General features: G+C 58.6%; 2 protein-coding genes across 3 annotated transcripts in view; one reads left to right on the top strand and one right to left on the bottom strand.

Annotated features, from left to right (window-relative positions):
• Positions 1–4,076, top strand: part of TMEM184B (transmembrane protein 184B) — a 46,552-nt gene extending 42,476 nt beyond the window's left edge. Inside the window, exons 9-10 of one of the 2 annotated variants that reach the window (XM_032416268.1) lie at positions 802–822; positions 1,661–4,076. In XM_032416268.1, the coding sequence (XP_032272159.1) occupies positions 802–822; positions 1,661–1,902 (263 nt within the window). In that variant the 3' untranslated portion in view covers positions 1,903–4,076. The remainder of the gene's footprint in view (positions 1–801; positions 823–1,660) is intronic. The other variant, XM_032416269.1, reaches the window with a different exon arrangement.
• A 2,966-nt stretch (positions 4,077–7,042) lies between these two features.
• On the bottom strand, positions 7,043–15,661 carry MAFF (MAF bZIP transcription factor F). Its single transcript, XM_032416894.1, has 3 exons — positions 15,492–15,661; positions 8,108–8,173; positions 7,043–7,504 (listed from the first exon to the last, which is right to left on the bottom strand). The coding sequence occupies exons 2-3, from the start codon at positions 8,141–8,143 to the stop codon at positions 7,043–7,045; spliced, it is 498 nt and encodes a 165-aa protein (XP_032272785.1). The 5' UTR covers positions 8,144–8,173; positions 15,492–15,661.
• Positions 15,662–19,031: the final 3,370 nt, after the last annotated feature.

Here is a 19,031-nt window from a genome sequence, read left to right as displayed (position 1 = left end):
TTGAGGGCGATGTCCCTTGGACCTGCTCCCAACAGAGCCTGTGCCCTTAGGAAAGTCACCCTTGTGCCTGGAGCCTAGGGCCATAGCAGAGAACCGTTTCTGGACCCTCGAGGTTTAAAATGTCGCACGTGGGGGCTCTGCAGAGGCCCAGCGGACACCTGGGCTTTATCTTCCCACCCACTGGTCCTGGACCACCAGCCCAGCAAAGAACAGCGTGGCCAGAAACCCAGCTATAGCAAAGACCCCAGCCCAGCCCTACCAGGGAAAGGCGGGACCCCACCTCTGTGCTGGACGCACTAATCCCTCAGCCTTGCAATCGGGCTTGGGTTCCCAGCTGCCCTTCCTGGGGGATCTGTATGGGGAACCACACCCCCTTGCCCCCCAGCCTTGATTTCCTTGTCTGTGAAGTGTCGTGACGTTCATAAAGCACATGGCACAGGCTTAGCAATTCCAGCCAAGCCTAAAGAGAAGTGGGGGTGCTGGGGTCCCGACTTAGATGTGGAGATGGGGCCTCGACCACCGTCCTGGGTATCTGCTGGTGGTTCTCCCGTCCCCCCCGGACGAGAGTGTGAGAGGAGTCATCCCTGGGTGGACGTGCCCCCCCGCCCCGGGTGCCAGGCCCCGAGGGGCCGCAGGGGCTGCTGGGTGGGGGCGGGAAGGGCGTCTGGTGCGGTGTGCAGGCCTCAGTGGTGGGCAGATGGTGTCACTCAGCTGTCTCTTGTCTTCTCTATTTCTCTGGCTTCTCTGCCCCTCCCCTGTCCCCCTCCGCCCTGCTTCTGCCCCGGGTTTGGCTGCGGGCAGTGCCCACATACGGCCCTTACGGTAGGTTCTGCTCTCGGTCTGCACGTCTGTCCTGCACGTCAGTCGTGGTCACCGTCACCGGCATGCCTCTCTCCCTAGCCCCTTTCCTGTGTTCCTGTCTCACAGGCACCCCCAGGCAGCAGAGCTCAGAGCCCCTGTCTGCCAAGGGCTGCCCCCGTAGAGTTTGCCTGCTTCCGTCCTGGTCTCTCAGTGTTCTGGATTATGCCCTGCTGGGTCCTGGGGGCACAGTGCGTGTTAATGGGAAATCCATGGCGGAGAACACGAAGGTGGAAAGGACATGCCAGATTTGAATTTGAAGATCTGGGCTTATCCCTTACCTCTCGGTTTTGGGGGCCGGGCCCACTTCTCTCCGCTGAACCTGTGGCGGGGAGAGTTCCTTAGAGGGGAAGTTAGGAGGAAGCGCATCAGGGCTGGTGGCTTCCGCCGCCTCAGAGGGGAGCTGGTGAGGATTTACGGGTCAGCCCCACTGTGGGTGCCGGCAGACACCCTGTCCTGACAGAGCTGGTCTGCGGGCTCTGGTGCGCTCTGCTCCCAGGAGTGAAGGGGGACCCCGGGGAGGGGGCGGGGCTTGCTCTCCGGGGCCCCTCCCCCGACCCTCCCGGCCTCCGTTCTCCACCCTGGGTCCCTTCCCACCAGCCAGACTTGCCAGCCCCCCGAGGCTGCTCACCTGCACTCTCCGCCCCAGCCAGAGGAGCCATCTCTTTGCCTGTGCCTCCTTGTGCCCGGGACCCCATTCTCTGTCGGGTGACACAGCCTCGGGGTGGGGGTCGGTCCCAGGACAAGGGGCTCCCTGCCACCCCAGCCGCTCACCCCCCGCCTCTGGGCTCCCACCCTGCAGGCCGCTGCGCCCCCATGAAGAGCATCTCCAGCAGCCTCAAGGAGACCATGAACCCACACGACATCGTGCAGGACGCCATCCACAACTTCTCGCCCGCCTACCAGCAGTACACGCAGCAGTCCACCCTGGAGCCTGGGCCCGCGTGGCGCGGTGGCGCCCACAGCCTCTCGCGCTCCCACAGCCTCAGTGGCGCCCGCGACAACGAGAAGACTCTGCTGCTTAGCTCTGATGACGAGTTCTAGGTGCGGCTGCTGGTGGGGAGGACTGGCACCTTGGCCCAGGGCAGGGTGTGCCCCCCTCCAGCCCCGCGCGCGGGCCGGGAGGCAGCCTGGCACAGCTTTGGCGTTGCCCGTTAATTTATTGGACCAGAAACACTCACCTGTCGCTTCCGGAGGAACAGCCAGAAGCTGTGGGCCCAGGGGACCGCCCAGGCTCACAACGAGCCTTCAGGAATATTTATACGAGGCCACCCCTGCTTCCGGGCGAGGGACAGAGGACGCTGCGCGCGACTGCTGTGCCCCTGTGGCTTGTCCTGCGGCAGCATGGTGGGACCAGCTGTGGCCATGGTGGACCAGCGGCCGCGGCCCTCTCAGCCCCCACGCGGCTCACCCCCTCCCCCATGAGACTTAAGCCCTGCCCCCAACACCGTGCAATACTCTGACCTGGGCTCTTTCCTGCCTGCTCCCGCCCTCGTGCCCCCTGTCCACGCTAGATTAGCCTCACCCTGGCCCAGAGGGGCAGGAGGGAACCCAGATGCTCCCCGCCGCCCCTCCTGACCCAGGCCTGCCTGGCATGCTGCAAGGACCAGAGCGGCACCAAGAGCCACGTGTCCCACGCCGGAAGGGCACTCAGGTGCATCTGGGCCCCTCTTCTGTTGATGAGGCCTCTCCAAGCAGGGCTCCCTGGGCCCCTGGGTGTCCTCTCTGTGGCTGCCCTGCCTGCCTGCCTCATGCCCCTTCCTCCTGGCCTGCTGAGGGCAGCCAGCGGCCCACGCTGCCCTGTCACTTGGGGTCTATCTTCTGGAGAGCATTTTGGGCAGAGCCCCTGCTTCCAGGCTGCTGAAAGGGTTGGCGGCTCCCAGCCCCTCCTTCCCAGGCTGAGCAATGAGAACCTCCACAGGGTCCTGGTCTCTCCCTAGGGCTTCTCCTTCCCGTTTCAGGGGAAGGGTCTGAGTCTCCACATGTCAGACCAGCTTCTGGAGGAACAGTCCTATGGGAGGGAGGATGGAAGGAGGGGGCGTGCAGCAAGGAGCTGGGAAGTGGGAGGAGTGACCCCAGACTCCTCTCCCTGGCGCCGTATCCACACAGGGCCTGGTGTCCTGCCTCGCCTGGCCCCTCGGCCCATCTCTTCTGTGCCTTAGTCACATATGAAAGCTGCCCCTTCCTAGGCCCTCAGTCTGTCTGGCCGCAGACACTCCCTGGGGGCCCCTATCAAGCTCCTGGCACTCAGAGGATCCTGCTGCGCTGGGCCAAGCACCCTTGGACAGGCCTTAGGGGTGGCCAGGATCGCCAGTCCCCTCCCCTCGCTCACCTCCACGCCCATATACCCGGAGGCTCCAAGGGCCAGAGCCCCCAGGCAGGCCGGCTTACACTGGCCACTGTCTTAGGAGGAGCTCCTATAGGCGGAGCGTTCTGTCATTTGGAACCCAGATGGCACTTGGGTTTGGGCTGTAACAGCCTGGAGAAGGTGGTACGGTGAGGAGGGCGCCGGCCTGTGGCACCGGAACTTCACCGTGGAGTCTCTTCCTTTTCGTTCATTCCTGGAATGAAGTGTGCCAAGGGCCCGGTGGGGGATTCCACCCCAGTCGTCTTCCCAGGCTGCCTTTGGCCCTGTGACCAAGCCAGCCCCCCCGGGGTCACAGAGGCCTGTCCGGTGGGCCTGGCCAGCTGGTACCAAGCTGCCCAGGAAGGCGGCAGGTGGGAGCAGGCCGTCTGAGATCCTCGGTCCCCACTCCCCCCTTTGCTTTCACAAATCTGTGTGATTCTCCTTCCAGGCCAAAGTGTGCTGCCGACTCCCTGCCCCCTGTTCTTGGCCCACCCTGGCACTTGCTGGCTAGCATGGTTCGTGGGGGGGACACGGGGGTGGGGGGGACTCCAGCGGAGTCGAGGGCCGGGAACGCGTGCCCGCCCACTCCACCCTTCCTTCCTAGGATGCATAACCTTTTTTTTTTTTTTTAATTCCTCCTCCCCCCCTCGATAGAGTAGATCTTTGTACATAAAAAATACTTGAAAACCGAACTGGATGATGTATGAGAGGACAGAGTCCCCTAGTTTTGTATCTTGTGTATGACTGCCATGAATTCCACCAGAAAGCCGCTCTATTTTGGTCTCTGTGACATTTTAAATGCGTGACAGAAGTGAGCAAATAAAGTGAGAAATATATATATATGAGATAATATAGATTGTATTGAAATCTCTTCTGCCTGTGGGTGCAGTTTTTTCCTTCCTCTTCCCCGCCGCCCGAGTGTGTGTTTGGGGCTGGGTTTGGCGGTTGTGGGCAGGGGTCTCCTAAGAAACTGGCTTCCTTCCAGGGCACGATGTGTAGGTGATGGGGGAATGCACAGTGCCGGAGACGGACACTGAGGTCCAGGCTCCCCCCCGGACGAACGGTCTCGGGGGGACCCAGGGGCAGCTTTGGTCACAAGGGGCCCCCCCTCCCCACCCTCCCGTGCTGGTGTGTGCAGTGGGTTGATGCTCCGTTGCCCCTTCTGTCAGCCAGCCAGAGGGGGCCCCGCCGGAACGCGGGCAGCCCCATTCCTACAGGTGTCTCCCAGGGGCTTGAAGAGATTTCCAGGGCTCCTTACTCCTTGCAGGCTATCTTCCTGCCTCCCTGAGCCCCCCCCCCCCCGCGCCCCTGAGCTCAGGCCTGTGGGCCCGGGCGGGCGGGCGCCCCGGGCCGGCCCCGCCGAGCCCCGCGGCCCGCCCCCCCCCCCCCCCCCCCGCCTCTGGAGCCGGGCCTGCGGGGGCCGCCGGGCTGCCAGGCCAGGTGCCTGGCCACACAGGGCACCTTCCGGCCACCCCGCCTTTGGGGAGGAGGGGCTGGCCTGCTGACAGGAGCGCTCAGGAATGCGGCGTGGGCGGGGAACTTCCCAGCCAGCCACGAAACTCCACTTGTCCCGCCCGTGGCTTCCTGCTGCCCTTTCGCACAGGCCTGAGCTCAGCATCCCAGGATGGGGTCAGGATGGCGGGCCTCAACCTGAGAGGGGGCGAAAGGCCAGTGGGCGCAGCCAACCCGTGTGGTTTGGCCCTTCCCCAACTTTCGAAGCCCACAGCTGCCACAGACGTGGCCTTTTCCCTCAGCCCAGCCCCGCCACCTCTCTGGACAGAAACCCCCCTCACTGCAGTTTGTGTGTGTGTGCGCGCTGTTGTGAACCTCTGCGCTGCACGTTAAAGCTTGCAGCCCCTCGGGCTCCCGGTGCTTGTCACACCTAGGTCCTCGTGGTACAGCGAGGCTGCAAGAAGCTAAAGAAATAAATCATCAGACGCCACACAGCTAGAAAAAGGCACACCTGGATTCAAACCCCGATTTCCCTGACCCCCAGACCACTGTACCCTCCACTCCTTTTCAGGCTGTCCCCGAAGGGCTGGCAGATTGGGCTGAGATTACAGCGAGTCAGAGCCTAAGATGAGACACAGGGTCGCCTTTTAGGCCTGCAGGCTGGGACTGAAGAAGCCACTTCTCTCTCGGCCTCCCTGTGCCTTCCGGAACATGGGGAAAATATTTTCTACTTGGCTGTGTAAAGTCAGGCCTCGGTGGGAAAGTGCTGGAAAGATTACTCTTAAATCCGGGAATTTTCCTCTGGGCGGGACTGTTTATTCACTGAAGGGATGCCAGGGATTTAACCCTACATTTCATTGTCCTCCTGGCTTTGTCTTCCCCTGGGAGGCTCCAGGGAACCAGACCGAAGAACAGAGGTTTTAGCACCAACCCCCCTCCAAACCACCCCCCCAAAGCAAGAGCTAGTCCTCCCCTCCAGCAGAGGGGCCTGCCTGGGGTTGAAAACAGAACTCCAGCTTCAGTCCTTCATTCAGAACCCATCCCACCCATCCCACCCCCCCCAAAAAAACCCATAGCCCAGGGACTTACACTTCATCACTGTGGAAAAAGAGAACTTGACTTTATTCAGAAAGTCTACAAAATACAGAAGGCGGATAACTCGCTTACTGTAAGTCAGAAAATAAATAAATTCTGGGGGCCGGGCAAGTTTTTTTTTTTAAACATTTTTTTGGTTGTTGCCATCCGGCTTTCCCTAAATATAAGATAAAATGTGATTTATTTGCAGATATAAAATACAAAGTCCAGCACAGGGCCACACACCACTTTTCCCAGGGAGTGGGTGCTAGGTTTCTGGCTGGGGAGAATAACTTAGATTCGTGCAATAAATAAACAGCTGTATACAGGGCGGGAGGGTTGGGGCTGGGCTCCCCAGGAGAATGGCAGTCAATGGCAGTGGCCAGCCCCCAAGCCACAGTGGTCCTTCTCAGGACCTCCACTCCTGGCTGCAAGACCTCAGGATCTGTCTTCTCATCTTCCCACCTGCCACAGTCGATGGTCGCCTCCTTGGTCCCCTTTCTCTTTGACTGGCCAGCTCCTTCCATCTCTTCCATCCGTATCACCTTCTCAGGCCCTCTACTTCTCTTCCCCTAACTCACAGAGGCGGCTCCCAGGCCAGGGAGGCCCTTCCATCATCCTTTCCAGTCCGCGGCCACAATGCCCCTGACAACCCCGGCTGGTACACTGGCTGGAATCTCAGGGCAGCAGTGAAGAGACCTGGCTTTTTCCAGCTCAGCCAGACGCACAGATGGCCTTGAGCACCGGCCTGTCTGCTGGAGGCCTGTTGCCCTGTTAACTGGCCTTCACTGGGTGATGTCTGATGATTCTCCCAGCTTTGGAAGGTCAGGCACCCCCAGGCCCAGAGCAGAGGTGGGAGCATCAGCTTCCCAGGCCCAGGAGACACATATAGGAGCCAGACCTAGTCCTGAGTCCTGGGAGGGTGCGGAGGGGCTAGGGTATGATCTGAGCAAATGCTTTACAAAATGAGGGGTAGCCCTCTTCTCCGGGACAGCCTTTCTCTAATCCGCTCTGTATCCCATCCTCCCAGTCTAAGAAGGCTGGACTTTCAGCCAAGAGAGACCCCAGACTCCCAACACCACCCTACCATTCTCACCAAAGTTGTCCCACCCGGGGGCCACCTATTAGGACCCAGTTATAGGGACCACAACGAGGAAGACAGCAGGCTCGGGAGCGATCATGTGTTCGCCACGGGGGGGCTGGTGGCTGCAGAGAAATGGCACCTGGGGACAGAGACCACGCTCAGGCACTTTGGGAAGGAAGCGGGGGTCGGAGGGGCGTGGCTTGGCAGGGGGTGGGGCGGGGCGGGCACTAGGAGCAGGCGGCGGGGGCGGGGCCGGGGGCGGGGCCGGAGGCCGGGCCCGCCCCGGTCCCGGACCCCGGGGCCGACTTGACGATGGTGATGACGCTGGCGGGCGCCACGAGCGCGGCGGGCCCACGAGCGGCCACGGAGCGCGCGAAGCCCTGCAGCGCCTCGCACTTGCCGCGCAGCGCGTCGAGCTCCAGGCGCATGGCTGCGTTCTCGCGCGCCAGCTTGTCCACCTCGCGCTCCAGCTCCGACTTCTGCTTCTGCAGCTCCTCCTTCTGGCACACGCGCTTCACGCGGCAGCTGGCGGCGTAGCCGCGGTTCTTGAGCGTGCGGCGTCGCTGCTTGAGCCGCGTCACCTCCTCGGCGGAGAGCCCGCGCAGGTGCCGGTTCAGCTCGCGCACCGACAGCCCCATCAGCGCCTCGTCCGACAGGTGCGGCGTGTTCTCGCTCAGCTCACGCTTGATCTGGGGGCAGCATGTTGGGCACATGGGGAAACTGAGGCCCAGGTTCGCGCCCTGCTTGTGGGCCCCGGCCCAGGGCCTGGCGCGCAGCAGGTGCTGGAGACGGCTCCCCCCACCCATCCCCCAATGCTCCCCCTTCACCACCATAGGCCCAGACTTAGAGGCTGGACTTGCTCCAAGGCCCCAAACGGGAGGGCAAGGAATCCAGAAAGGGGAAACTGGGCCAAACCGGGATCTGAACACAAAAGGAACCACCACGCGGGGGCTTGGCCCAAATTCTAACCCAGTGCCCCAGCCTGGACTCAGCCAGAGAAACCTGGTCCAGAAAGCACCTTTCAAGTCCTCTCTAGCCCAGTAAGCGTGGTTCCGATGGGGAAGCCGGCCCAGAGAGGGAAGTGACCTGTCCCAGGAGGCACACAGCCTACCACCAGAGCCCAGGCCTCTTGGTTTCCAGCCCAGGGCCCTTCCCGGGGCCTCATGAACACCTGAAGCCTGCTGAGCCACCCTTGAGGATTCCAGGAACTGAAGTTGGGAAGTTGGGATGGGACAGTGAGCCTAGGCAGGGAGGGAGGGGGAGGACAGGGACAACAGGGGCTGCCTCCTCACCTTCAGGGCTTTGCTGGATAAGGGATCCACAGACATGTTTGCAGAAGGTGCCCTCTGGGCTGAGACCTAGGAGAGAGAGGAGACCAAGATCACTTTTTTTTTCTACTTTGAATAAAACCCAAACTCACTACCTTGGCATTCAAGGCCTCTGCTGTTCTGGAAGTCCTGTCATACCACCTTTCTCTGTCCCAATGGTCCAGCCACACTGGCCCCCTTGAATGGTTCATTCCAGCCTCAGGGCCTTTGCACTTGCTGCTCTCTTTACTGCTGTCTTCCTTTTACCTCCTCACAGTGACTCTTCATTGAGAGCTTTGCCAAAAAATGTCACCTCTTCGAAGTGGTCTAACCATCCCTGCTAAACACCTCCTGTATCATGACATCACCCCATTTGCTAACCCTCAGAGTCACCTCTTCTGCAATTATTTTGTTTGGTTACTTGGTTATCTCTGTCCCACCTCTCCTCCACCAAAATGCAAACTCAGGAGGACTCGGTCTTGCCTGTCCTACCATGGCATCAGTGTGCCTCAATCAGTGCCTGGCACATAGCAGGTGCTCAATAAATAAGCATGGACCCCCCCCCCAGCCAGCCATTCTCCCACATGGGGTCCAGATATGCCTCTTTGATTTTTTTTTAACTTTTCACTAAAGTATAACCTATATACAGCAAAGTACACAAACCATATTTGGAGCACCTGGCTGGCTCAGCTGGTAGAGTATGCGACTCCTGATCTAAGGGTCATGAGCGAGCCCCATGCTGGGCATAAAGCTTACTTAAAAAAAAAAAAAAATATATATATATATATATATATGCTAGTCAATGACTTTTCAGAGTCCAACCTGCAGTCCATCAAGATAACACGTAACCAGTCCCTTCCCCTCTCCCCTAGCCCACGCCCTCCTCATCCGAATCTGTCTTGGGAAAGCTTTCCCCGCCTGGCAGCTACCCAACACTAATTCAGCACCGTCCTGGGCAGACAGGGCAGCCATCCCCTAAACCGATGAGGGGTCCAGTGGCCCTCAGTGTCTCCCCCGCAGGCCTGAAAGTTCCATGTCCCTTCAACAAATATTTTTTGAGCATCTACTGTATGCCAGACATCGGCATTGGGGAGACATGGAGGGTACCTTCTGGAGGCCCGTGGCCATTGCTCGGGGCCGAGAAGGGGACTGCCTCCCAAAGCCCCCTTGAAAGCAGCAGTCCTCTCTGTCCCCAGCAGATTGTTAGCCTGCGTTTCCTCATCTGATAATCCGCATGGGGAGGCGTGGTGGTGAGGAGCGAAGGGGACAGGCGGGAAGATGCCCTGTGGTCTGAGATGCAGTAGCCTATCGATCTCATTTGCAGTACCCAGGATGCTAGAGAGCAGCAGGGGCAAACGGGGTCCAAACCCTGGTTTCTCGAGCTTTCTGTGGGGCCCACCTCACAGCCTCAGCTCGGCCTCTGACACATTCCCACAGGTCCGGGTGTCCCTGGGACACGCTGTGGAGAAATGCAAAGTGCATGGACTTTGGTGCCAGACACCCGTGGGGCCTTTTGATGGTGGTTCCCCCCACTAGCTCTGATTCTGGCCGATCAGGTAACCACTCTGTGCCTCAGTTTCCCCAGGGGTGACCCAGAGTGTGTTAGGTAACTCATGTTACTTCCCTCTCAGGACCCTCCCACAGTTCCCACCTCACTGGGAGTAAAAGCCAAAGTCATCACAATGGCCCACAAGCCGCTGCATGTGGCCCTGATAGGCCTCTGACTTCAGCTCCTGCTTGGCTCCCCTTCCCCAATCTGCTCCAGCCACACCCTCCTCCTTGTTGTTCCTCACATACCCCACGCATGCTCCTCCCCAGGGCCTTTGCACTGGCTGTTCCCTGGGCCTGGCTTTCTCTTCTCCTAGATGGCCACCAGGCTTGTTTCTCACCTTCGGGTCTCTTCAAATCTCCTCTTCTCACTCCATTTAGAATTCCCAGCCCCTGGTTCACACACACACACACACACACACACACTCTCTCTCTCTCTCTCTCTCTCTCCACCTCCCTTCCCTACCTCACGTTTCTCCATGGTACTTTCCACTGTATATATTCTCATTCATCTATTGTACATATTTGCTCAGTGTCTGCCTCCCCATTAGAGGCCCAGCTCCACGGCAGCCAAGATTCTGCCTTGTCCTCTGCCGCATCTCCAGTGCCCAGAGCCCGGCACACAGCACATGCTCAAGTAATGGTGGTTGAATTCTCAGGGTGACTTGGGCCGAGACGCAGAAAGCCCCAGGCTTCTCTGGAGACCCCCAGCAACTCTGGGCCCATACAGCCGGGGGCTCTGACACCCCAGAGGGAAGGAGTGGGACAGGAAGGGGAAGGTGGCCTTTGAAGAGATCCCCTCATAAAGGCAGCCACCAAGGCCCTCGGGCTGGGAAGGTCTTCAGAGCCATCCAAGCTTCTTGTAGTGTCTCTGGGGCCCAGAAAGTCCGAAGTCAGGACCCTGGGCTTTCACAGACGCCACTAGAGACCCTCATACACCACCCCCATCAATCCTGCCCTTCAATGCAGTCCTCTTAAAGGGCCGCTTCCCCTCCCCCCCCCACACACACACCTAGGGAGGGCCTAGAATGCTCTCCTGCTGGCTTCCACTCATCCTCTACACAGCAACCGGAGGATCTTTCCAGCATGTGACTCTGACCATGTCACCACCCAGAGGAAAACCTTCCGTGGCTCCTTACTATCCCTGGGACAGAGTCCAGGCCCACCTGCGTGGCATCCCAGGCTTGCCAGCCCTGCCCACCTCCGTTTGGCACCTCCGCCACACCGAATTTCTTTCACTTCCTCTCTCCCACACTCTGTTGCCTCTGGGCCACTCCACACCCTGTGCCACTTCTCCCCTGACTTTATCTGGAAGATTCCTACTCATCCTTCCTCCTCCAGGAAGCCCTCCCGGATCCACAGAACTTCTCAGGCACCGCCCACCCTAGCACTTCTCCCCGTCTTGTAACGGTCTGTTTCCTTGTCTCCCCACCGGACAGGGAGCTCCGCGGCAGGGAGCAGGCCGAAGCAGTTCTGGGTGCTGAGGCCACCAGCACAGGGCCTGGCCGGGGAGCAGGCACTGGTGAGATGTGGGTGGGTGGTCTCTGACACCATGACCCAGCTTGTCAGTGTCTGAATCGAGCGCCAAGCCCAAGCCTCGCTGAACACTGTCCAGGAGAAAAACCCCCTGCCCTGTCTTCAACTCTTCCTCCTTTCCATCTGCTTCCTTGCTTCCGCATGGCAAGGATTATACACAGATGCCAGGAAGATGGGAAGGGAGAAGGGGTTCCACCCTCATGATGCTTGGCCCCCAGCTGGGGTATGGGACGCAAGGAAAGGAGCAATGGATTGAGGCCAGCCTGGGTTTGAGCCCCATCTCTGTCTTCTCCAGGTTGTGTGACCTGGGGCAAGGCCCACCTCTCTGGGTCTCCACTATTGCAACTGTAGGATCAGAAAATACCTGCCAAGAGGTACAAATGTAGAGCCCCGTGAGCACCTGGGGGTTATTAGAATGGCTGAGTCCGTCCAGGAGGGGTCAGGCCGGTAGCAGGCGCTGGGACCTTGCTTGGCCTCCGCATCTCCTGGCTGGCTGGGGTCACACGGGCAAGGCCCCTGGAGGGCATCTGGCCCTGCCTCCTCACTTAGCCCAAAAGGGAGGGGCATCTCTTGCCTGAAGTCGCACAGCAGGTAAATGGTCCTGACCCCCCAGTTCAAGGCCCTTTATTCAGTGCCAGCCCCCACATCTCTTGCCCACCCCACCCCTGTTTTTTCTCTTCTTCCCTTTGAGGCCAGCAGAGGCGAACTCCAAGGTCTGCAGGTTCCCAGCGTTCTTTTGGAGGCACGGAGAATGAGCTTACTCTCAGGGACTGACGGCGGGCCTGGCCCCGTCAGCAGCCACCAGCCCTCCTGCTCTCCCCTCTCTGGCCCCTAGTCCACTCCAGAGACATCCTGTAGACGGCCCACCCACTGGCCTGGGCTCCTCTCTGGCTGCTGAACCATTCTGCTTCCTCTGTGAGGACAGAGGGAAAAAATGTGTTTTCCTGGGCCTTGGCAGCCAGCGCTGGTAGAGCCTCCTCCCTGCTGGAAGGGGAGCAAAGCTGGGAGAACCCAGCACCACAGGGAAGCAGGGGCCTTGCAGTCTAGCTCTGGTTCCACCACCCACTCGCACCGCGCGGCCTCAGATCGGTCACTCCCCTCTCCGGGCCTCAGTTTCCCATCATGCCCAACCCTCCACCGAGCCTAGAGTACCTCCCAGCACTGCTTATTTTGGAGTTGTGAGTGTCAGATTCTGGTCCAGAATGGAGCTCCAAGACCACCAACAGAGCGGAGGCCCTGGAGGAAGGGAAAGGCAATCAGGGAAGGCTTCTTGGAGGCAGGGGGATGAGAACACAAACTCTGAGACCGTCAGCCTTGACCATCCCTCTGCTCCACCCTCATAGCCAGGGACCACTTCCCCTTTCAGCGGAACTATGACCACAGCTGCCTCCTCACTGGCCTCTGGTCTTACTTGCCTCCACTGCTGGCCCTGCCATCTGTCCTCCCCGCAGAGCTGTCAGAGGGAGCACTGCTGAGGGCTGACACAAACCTACAAACCTGCCCAGGCTCAGCCCACTTCAAAACCCTGCCAGGCCAGCCTCCCCTCCAGCCTGCCAGTGGGGCCCCCGGGTCTCCATTGGATTCTCTCTCTGCTCTCTCCCAGGATCCTCATGCTCACAACAAGTGAAGGAAAGGACAGTAAGCTCTACCATCCCTGTACATTTCCCACAGGGAGTGTGTCTGTGTGCGTGCGTGCATGTGTGTGCGTGCGTGTGAGGGAGGATGGCCCGTGGGTCCTGAAGGATCTGCTCACTTTTGAGAGACTGCTTCAAGAACCCCCTCGGGCTTCCTGCTTCTCTGGGGTTCCCAGACCTTTTTTCTCCAAATGTTGTGGAGTTCTTCCAGGACATGGACCTAATGCTCATTCATTCGTTTCATCAGCAAACCCCCAAGAAGCACTTACTCTGTGCCAGACTTGTTGCTGGGTCCCAAAGGCCCAAAGATGAATCACAGCCCCTGCCCTTAAGGGCTTCATAGATGACCATCCCTCCATCTGACAGCCCAGCTCACTGGTCATCTCCTCAGAGAAGCCTCCCTTGATTGCCCTGGCTAAGTCGGAGTCCTGTTATATACTTTCAAATCACAGCACCTTCTGCCTCATACTACCCACCTCAGCTGTGGTTTTGCATTTAATTTGGTAGCTCTTTCTTCAACTTTGTCTCCCCTTCCTCAACCATAAGGTCCCAGAGGGCAGGCTCTGGATCTGGTTTGTTCACCATCTCATTCCCAGCATCTGGCCCATGACAGGCTCCATGGCAACGCAGGGTAAAAATGTCAGGACTGAGGGAGGCACAGGAACCCATGTTGGGTCCCAGGCCCTAGGGAAGGCCCAGAGGTGATTCAGTGGGAGGTCAAAACTCTCAGTGCTAGCTTTCCATCTGTGAGCCACCCAGCCACTTCCCCTTGTCCCCTGACCCCCCGCCCTACTGGGGGATGTTTCCTGCCCAGCTTTGAAGGATGGGCCTGCCTGGTTCCTGTGCTCCTGGCTGCCACCTCCCTTACTAAAACCCTATACTCCTGGACATCCCTGGCTCCAGCCTGGGGCTGTGGGCTCTTCTTTTCTCTCACAGGTCCCCTGGAAAATAGGCAGTGTGTGGGGCTGCCATACGTCCCCATTCTACACCCATCCTGCCACCCCGCATATTGCCTAGTTCCTGCTGCAGACAGAGACACTCAAATTCCCACCTGTGGGAGCAGAGCTCACCAGGGCTCAAAGATCACGGTTAAAAGATCATCTGGTTTCTCACCCCAGCAAGTTCAATTACCACCCCACCCCCACCATTCTAAGCTCTGTGGGTGGGAGCGGCGCAGAATAGGACCAAAGCATCCCTAACCCCCATCTCATCCCACAGGGCTAATGGGCAGAGGAGGCTAGGTCAGGGCCCCTCCCCTCACATATTAACCCTTCATGGACCAAGACCACCTCTGCCACTGCCTGTTGACCATGCCTAGCCCAGGGTGAGGACTCTGGGTCCTAGGGCTGGCCCAGGCCTTCAACTAGCTCCTCAGGTCCAACCATCAATAGGTCCATCTGACTAATCCCACCTGTGAACTGAAACCGGCAGGAGAGCAGAAACCAGCTCCACCCCATCCTGGTCTCACCCTCCCCAGCCCATCAGGTACAACCTCCAGAACCAGGACCAGCCAAGAGTAACCACCAAAGAGAGACGGCCAGGGATTCCTTCCCACCTCCCACCTTTGTGGTGGGTTTTCTGGCCCTTCTTCCTCCTGAGAGGGACGGGATGGGCAACCCTGGGGATGAAGGAGAGTCCCCAGGGTCTGCCTTCCCCAGGCAGCTGGAAAACCCAGGGACAAGGACAGAGGCATCAGCCCACTTTGTTGCCAGACCCATCAGGGTGCTGAGGCCAGGGGTGGCCCTCTCATCTCACCCCCCAGCCCAGCCGGGTGGGGCTTTTGATACTTTGCCCCACCCTGTGGCTGCAGGCGCCGCTGGCTCAGGGCGGGGGACAAACACCGCAGTCACATGGCCGTGTCCCTGGGAAACTCCAGGGACAGCAAGGACCTGGCTGCGGGCTGGTCGGAAAGGGACAGCCCGAGGGAGAATTCCCGTACCCCCGTGTGACCATGGAACGGGCCACTTCCCTCGATCGAATCCTTATTCCGCGTTTATTCCTGTGGGCACACTCTCTCCGAGGTACACAGGGCTGGTACACAGGGCCCAGGGTCTTCACCGCCCTGGCAGCACGCGAGCGGGACAGGACACACACACACACACACACACACACACACACACACACACACACTCTCTCTCTCACTCTCTCCCCACCCCCCCTCACGCACGCACCGGGCAAGATACGTGGGACATGGCCCGGGAAACACACACGCACTCCCGCCCTCGGACGTAAACAAACCGCGCACGCACGGCCCGCGGGCACCGGTCCAGGGACTGTTCTCACCGAGTCACGTACGTGCACACACCGCCCCCGGCCCCGCCTGGGCGGACGCTGACGCTCGCCGGCCTGCGCTGCCCCTTCCTGCCCCGCTCGGCCGCCTCCCCGCGCGCGCCCCCAGAAGGGGCCCGTCACCACCGCACCCCGCCAAGCCCGCCTGGGCCCCGTCTCGGTCCTCCCGGACCTCCGGCCCCCGCTCCCCCCACACCCCCCCGCCCCCCGCCCCCCGAACGCCCCCCAGTCCGGGCGAGGGATACACCGGAGCGCCGACGAAGCGGGCCCCGGCGCCCCGCCCCAGGCACGTTCCCGGGCGCGGAGACCCTGCCGCCTGGGGTTTCGCGCGCCCGTCCCCGCCTCGGACCCGCGTCGCTCACCCGCCTCTCGGCCCGCTTCGCCTGGCGCCCCGGGCACGCGCGGCTGCCGCTGCCGTCCGGGCTTGCCGTCCCGGCCCGCGCCCTGGTCCGTCTCCCCTCCGGTCCCGACCGCCGGTCGCTCCGAGCCGGGCTCCCGAGAGCGCCGCGCCGAGTTTTGTTGTGGGGCGGGCGGCGCGGGGGGCGGCGCGGAGTTGTAAGGCGAGCTTCCCGGAATTACTCACTCACAGGATTCCTTTCATTCATAAAAACCCAGTCATGCGGTGACGTCACCGCCCGGCGATCCCTCCGGCCCCGGAGCGGCCTCCGGGCTCTCGGCCCCGCCCCCGGCAGGCCCCGCCCCCGGCAGGCCCCGCCCACATGAGGCCCCAATTCCCTTCCCCTCCCCCCGAGCCCCCTCCTCCACAAGGCCTCTGCGCGGCCGGGATTCTCAACCCCTGTTAGAACATCGGCTGGGTGCGTTCACGTGATACCTCGCGAGAGCCGCGTGGGCGGAGGTGTCATTTGTCTCCTTTTGCAGTCGACAGCCCCGTGCCTCTTCTCCTTTCAACCTACACCCTCTGCCTTGATGATCTCATCCAGTCCCGTGGTTTTAAATGCCAACCATATGCCCATGATCTCCAAAGAGCTTCTCTGAGTTCTAGACTGGCCACTCTGCACCTCTAGCTGGGAGCCAGATGAGGATGGCAAAAATCCAACTCCCGACCACCAACCCTACCTCAGCCCCCGGTACCCCCAGACTTCCCAGCTGCAGTTGTTCAAGCCCATTCCTCTTCCTCCCTTCTTCCCCACTAGTCAGGGGGCTCTGCCTCCAACACTGTCCGGCATCTGACCACTCTTCCCCACCCCCAGTGCTACCACCTGGTCCAGCCACCATCAACTTACCTGGACAATGGCAGCAAGCCTCCTGATAGCCTCCCCACTTTGCCCCCAAAGGCTTTCTTCACACATCAAAGTTCTTAAAACAAGGATCAGATTCTTTGACACACTCCCACCCTCTGGTTTCACACCCTCAATGGCTTCCCTTTGCATTTAGAATATAAACTCTACTCCTCCTTTTGGTCTATAAGGCCCTAAGCCATCTGGCCTCTACCCAGCTCCACAGCCTCACCTTCTGTTCTCCCCTCACCCACTACTCTTCAGCCACACTGCCCTTCCTACTGTCTTTCAAACACACCTAGCTTATTCCTACCACGGGTCCTTTGCCCTAGCTATGTCCTCTTCTGTTCACGGCCAGGCTCTTTCTCATCTCTCAGGTCAGCTTAGAAGTCACTGCCTCAGAGAGGCCTTTCCTGATTGCCCTGCCTAAAGGAGCCCCCACTTCTGAAATCTGTTCTTATATTAACCTTAATATCTCCATAAGGTATTACCTTGCTTATATTTGCTTACTATTTAATGTCTGTCTTCCCCAAACAGAATGTAAGCTTCTTGTCTACCGTGCTCACCACTGCAGGTCCTGTGCCTAGAGCAGTGCCCGGTCCACAGTGAGCCCTCAATAAATACATGTTGAGGAAATATATTAGTGGAGGCTCAGAGAGGTCAAGTGACTTTCCAAAGTCACCCAGCTGGGAAGTACAAGAACTGGAATTTGAATCTGGACCTGGTCCAGACAGTTGGGGCTGTGCCCGACTGAGTGGGTTCCAGTATAAATGTGAGGGTTATATTCAGTGCCTGGGGCTCCACTCAAAAGGGGCAGCTTTGGGGGGGGGCAAAATGGGGGTGTGTTGCGGTTTATCCCCCTTGTTCTTGCTCATGCTATTTTCATTGCCTGAAGGGCCGGTCACTCCAACAGCTACATCTTCTATGAAACTGACATCACAGCACCTACCTTATTTTACTGTGTAAGGCATAGGACCTCGACTAGGTGGTCTTTGTGTGGGGCCTTGGTCACCGGCAAGGCTCCTCCGTCCCTTGATATAGTAGAGTTTGATTTCAGAGGCCTTGTTATACCTTCCTGCCTGGGATTGTGACTACTATCTCTTACCTCCTGAAGGCCTTGGGTTTCATATGCAGGTTGGCCCACTAGGCTTCCCAAGTGACCAAATATGTTTGACACTCAAACAACCCTCTCCCCCCAACCAATTGCCCACTTGCCCTACATTTACACATCTCACAGAGCCACTCATATTACCTCTTGGGATACAGAAGTTCTTGATTTGAGAAACTGCACGATTGTGATTGTTGGGCTTTCTCTGCGCCCTCCCCCCCACCATTTTCTATGAGCTTCTTAAGAGCTCGGTGCTCAACTAGTGAATGAATCCCCAGTGACCTGCACAACACCCCAGGACACCATGCTGCCTAAATCCTTTGTTCCCAACCCCAGCCTGCCCACGTCAGGGTGTCAGCACTTCAGTACCCATGCAGCAGAGACTGCTTGCCCACAGACATGGCTCTCTTTCTGGTCAAGGTCAAGGGACATAGTGCAATGTCGTATTTAAAAGTGGCAGCTCTGTGGCTTGAAAGGGGGGTTCCTACTGGACAAATCTAGGACAATTCCAATATAAAAAAAAAAACCAGTAATGATGGATCATAACCCATTAAATAAGAGAAGAATTGATGAGTCCATACTAATATGAATGAATGAATGAATAGGAGACAAAGCCCCTCCTTCCAGTAGAAGGAATGATGGAGTTAGAAAATGACCATTAGGCAAGCCTTCTAGTAATAATGGATTACAAGAAGAATCATCAATGGATATGAAAATTTGATGAGAAATGTGAAATTTTATAGTTTTTTTTTAAGGATTTTATTTTTATTTATTTGACAGACAGAGACACAGCGAGAGAGGGAACACAAGCAGGGGGAGTGGGAGAGGGAGAAGCAGGCTTCCCGCTGCGCAGCAATCCCGATGTGGGGCTCGATCCCAGGACCCTGGGATCATGACCTGAGCCGAAGGCAGACACTTAATGACTGAGCCACCCAGGCGCCCCGAAACTTTATAGTTTCAAAGTGTTACCATAAATATAATTTTTTTAAAGACTCTATTTGAGAGAGAGAGAGAGAACGCACAAGCAGGGGGGAGGGTCAGAGGGAGAGGGGCAAGCAGACTCCCCACTGAGCAGGGAGCCCGACATGGGGCTCATCCCAGGACCATGAGATCACGACCCGAGCCTAAGTCAGATGCTTAACCAACTGAGCCACCCAGGCGCCCCCCTAAATATAATTATTAATTGGAAATGGAAGGATAGTCATTCCACAGTGGAGAAACGTGGCAGATACCACTTTCACTAAGTGATCAAAGTTCCTTTCAGCAGTAATGGAGCAAACTGACGCATGTACCCCCTGAATGATGCACTGAAGAGGACACAGCATCACTTCTGTGGTGCAGCTGACAGAAGCTCTTACAGTGAATGTGATCGTGAGGAAATGGGAGACACACCCAAACGGAGAGAAGCCCTATAAAATAACTGACTGCATGCTTTAAAAAATGACAAGATTGGGGCGCGTGGGTGGCTCAGTCTGTTAAGCGTCTGCCTTTGGCTCCAGGTTGTGATCTCAGGGTCCGGGGATCAAGCCCTGCGTCTCAGCACGGAATCTGCTTCT

The sequence above is a fragment of the Phoca vitulina genome, unplaced genomic scaffold (genome assembly GCF_004348235.1).
Source record: "Phoca vitulina isolate PV1807 unplaced genomic scaffold, GSC_HSeal_1.0 scaffold19, whole genome shotgun sequence".
Lineage (NCBI taxonomy): Eukaryota > Metazoa > Chordata > Mammalia > Carnivora > Phocidae > Phoca > Phoca vitulina.
Note: the sequence above shows the minus strand (reverse complement) of the source record. Positions and strands in the feature narration are given on the sequence as shown.